Genomic DNA, 3,760 nt, shown 5'->3' with positions numbered 1-3,760 from the left:
AGATAGTGATGATGATTAATAGGATTGTGATTCATTATTCGTCAGCTTTTTGAGATATTTATTATGCTAATGAGTGCGGCGCTAATGAGATTGGCTGTGAAGGTTTGAAACTTCGATCTTCATTTCTGAAATCTGACTCCGTCACGGAAAATTAATGGAAACACGAACCTGATGATAAATACTATTTAATGTTTTTATTTGTTTTTCGCCATGACCATCAAAAACCTCACCATAATCATCATCCTCTTCATCACCATCATCATCTTCATCATCATTTTCATTATCATCATCATCATTATTATCATTATCATTATCATCATCTTTATTATCATCGTCATCATCGTCATTATCATCGTCTTCACGACCATCATCTTCGTCATCATCTTAATTATCAACCTCATCATCATCTTCATCATCATTTTCATCGTCATCATCTACGTCATAATCATCTTCATCACCATCATCATATTCATCATCATCATCATCATCGTCGTCGTCGTCTTCATCATCATCATCATATTCATCATCATCATCATCATCGTCGTCGTCGTCTTCATCATCATCATCTTTATCATCATCATCATTACCATCATCATCTTCATCACCATCAGCATCAATATGTTAATCATGTCGTTAATCTCCTCCGAATGATGACGTTATTACCAAGCACGTTTGAATGGCAATTATAATAATCAATTTTTAAATTAATGTGTTATGGCTGATGATGATATCAATGGTGGCGATGATGACAATGATGATGATGACGATGTGACGATGATGTGACGATGTGACGATGATGTGACGATGATGTGACGATGTGACGATGATGTGACGATGTGACGATGATGTGACGATGATGTGACGATGTGACGATGATGATGACGATGTGACGATGATGTGACGATGTGACGATGTGACGATGATGATGACGATGTGACGATGATGTGACGATGTGACGATGATGTGACGATGATGTGACGATGTGACGATGATGTGACGATGTGACGATGATGATGATGACGACGACGATGATGATGACGATGATAGTGATGATAACAAGTAGGATAACCTTATATGATGCTTACGTTGAATGTATAACGCTATATGAAGAAATAATGAGCGGATGTTTCTCGGACAATTATCTCTTTAAATCTTCTTCTCAAGATGTCTCATCAATTTTTCCATCTGAAAAATTATTATACAATGCCATACATAACAATGCAATACTATAAAATACAATACAATACAATACAAAACAAAACAATACAATACAATACAATACAAAACAATACAATACAATACAATAAAAAACAATAAAATACCATACAATACAATACAATACAATACAGAAAAATACAATGCAATACAAAACAATACAATACAATAAAAAACAATACAATACAATACAATAGGATTCAATACAATACAAAGCAATACAATACAATACAAGACAATACATGACAACGCCATACCAAACAATAAAAAACAATACAATACAATAAAAAAAAATAAAAAACCATACAATACAACACAAAACAATACAGTGCAATACAATACAATACAATACAATGCTATACACTAATATAATTTTAATCCTGCTTGTCTTTTTGCAGTGCGACAAAACCTATTACGGATATCATTCCACTTTTCAAAAAGTCTGCAATTATTTATAAGAAGCTATTATTTCTTTAAATATTTGTAAATTACTCTCAAAATAGAATAATTTTTTTATTTTAGAAATTTTATAAACTTTTTTGTTGTTAAATTTATATATTTCGGTAAAAAGGTTTAAAAAAAATTTGATTTGAAATTATACAAATATTCATTCTAGAGTCATTAAAATATTGTAACTATCGATAAAAGTCTATGAAATTAAATAAAAAAAATGTAAAAAAACTTTAAGAAAAAACTATGTATGTACACACACACACACACACACACACACACACACACACACACACACACACACACACACACACACACACACACACACACACACACACACACATATATATATATATATATATATATATTTATAAATTTAATGAATTTATATATATAAATGTATTTATATATGAATACAATATAAATGCGTTTATGTATATGTAGGATATGATATACCAAAATGACTCTCATAGATGGCGTTTAATTATTCCTAGCATTTGAATAAACTGAAGAGAATAATTACTGCTGCCAGCGACTGACGCACTCCATCTCAGAAATTTATAGACACGCGAACTCAGGCAAATATTTACACAACCTCCAATTGCCTGGTCGCAACATCAGCAGTTGCGCAACAACACGTGTGTCTAAGTAAGTATATGTCTAATGTGCATATATCTATAACACAAACATGAACAACAACACGTGTGTCTAAGTATATGTCTACTGTGCATATATCTATAACACAAACATGAACAACAACACGTGTGTCTAAGTATATGTCTACTGTGCATATATCTATAACACAAACATGAACAACAACACGTGTGTCTAAGTATATGTCTACTGTGCATATATCTATAACACAAACATGAACAACAACACGTGTGTCTAAGTATATGTCTACTGTGCAATTGTGCATATATCTATAGCACAAACATGAACAACAACACGTGTGTCTAAGTATATGTCTAATGTGCATACATCTATACACAAACGTGAACAACGACACGTGTGCCTATGTATATGTCTACTGTCTATTTATAACACAATATAACACAAACATGCATACGTTTATGTATATGTCTACCTCTTTGTCGATTTTTTTAAAAGTATGTACACATTTTTTCAATGTTAATATATATGTATAAATATGAGCAATTTATGTATAAATTAAGATAAATAAATGCACATGATATTTGTTAGATTATTCATTTAGTTGTTTAACAATGATTTTATTTATTTATATTATATTGAAATATAAGCGGGATTAAAAATGGATAGACTGTAAGTGGCTGTGATTTTAGGCAGGCGGCAGGATAGTGTAAGGAGCCTGGTTCGTCTGTTGCTGTCTCATGGTTCGACTGCAAAAAGATTCCCGCTTTCCAATTGCATTTTTGTGATTTTTACGTTATGCATTGCACTGTGCGTGTGTTGTTGTTGTTGATATCTTTAAAAATTAACCACGGAAGAATTGATATTAATAAAAGTTTTCAAATATTTTCCTGGAAAATAATTTGTTCTTGCGCCAGTAAGCAAGCTGAGCGATGTTAACACTGTTGTATTTTTAGCTACTTTTTCAAATTATATTTCTTGGAATTTTTCAGTAGTGAAATTGAATTATTAAGAACTTGTTGTGGTATGTTATTTCGAGATTTAGCATGACCACCACCACTATCAACACTAGCTTTTGTAATTGAAGAAAATTTCCAGCTGACCAATCAGTGATGATCACTCTGCAATCTCGTGGGATGTGCTTGATGTATGAATTCAAATGTCCGAGAGTGAAAATATATTTTGAATTAGAATAAAAAAAAAATGTTAAAAAATATAAATTTGCATCTAATTTTTTTAAATACATATATATACAAACAACTCAGAAAATGAATTAACAAAACTCCACGGAATGGTCGGAAGATAAATATTATCATGTAGATGGAAATTTATGTTAGGAGGTATAAGTAAATAAAGGTTGTATGTATACAGATGTGTTAAAAAACAGGTATGTAATTATAATGATAGTTAAGTTATAGAGGTAGCTCACGACGAGACAGCAAATTTACAGACATAAAGCAACTTGATATAAGATAATATAACG

At 31.2% G+C, this 3,760-nt stretch overlaps 1 protein-coding gene across 1 annotated transcript in view; it reads left to right on the top strand.

Moving 5' to 3' along the window:
- The window catches only part of HELRODRAFT_172880 (hypothetical protein), a gene marked incomplete at both ends in the record, with an annotated part of 5,466 nt that extends 1,993 nt beyond the window's left edge, over nt 1-3,473 (top strand). The window contains 2 exons of the mRNA XM_009019545.1: nt 2,198-2,313; nt 3,365-3,473. Of these exons, the coding sequence (XP_009017793.1) occupies nt 2,198-2,313; nt 3,365-3,473 (225 nt within the window). The remainder of the gene's footprint in view (nt 1-2,197; nt 2,314-3,364) is intronic.
- Between the last annotated feature and the right edge of the window lie 287 nt (nt 3,474-3,760).

The sequence above is a fragment of the Helobdella robusta genome (genome assembly GCF_000326865.2).
Source record: "Helobdella robusta unplaced genomic scaffold HELROscaffold_25, whole genome shotgun sequence".
In the NCBI taxonomy this organism is placed as follows: domain Eukaryota; kingdom Metazoa; phylum Annelida; class Clitellata; order Rhynchobdellida; family Glossiphoniidae; genus Helobdella; species Helobdella robusta.
Note: the sequence above shows the minus strand (reverse complement) of the source record. Positions and strands in the feature narration are given on the sequence as shown.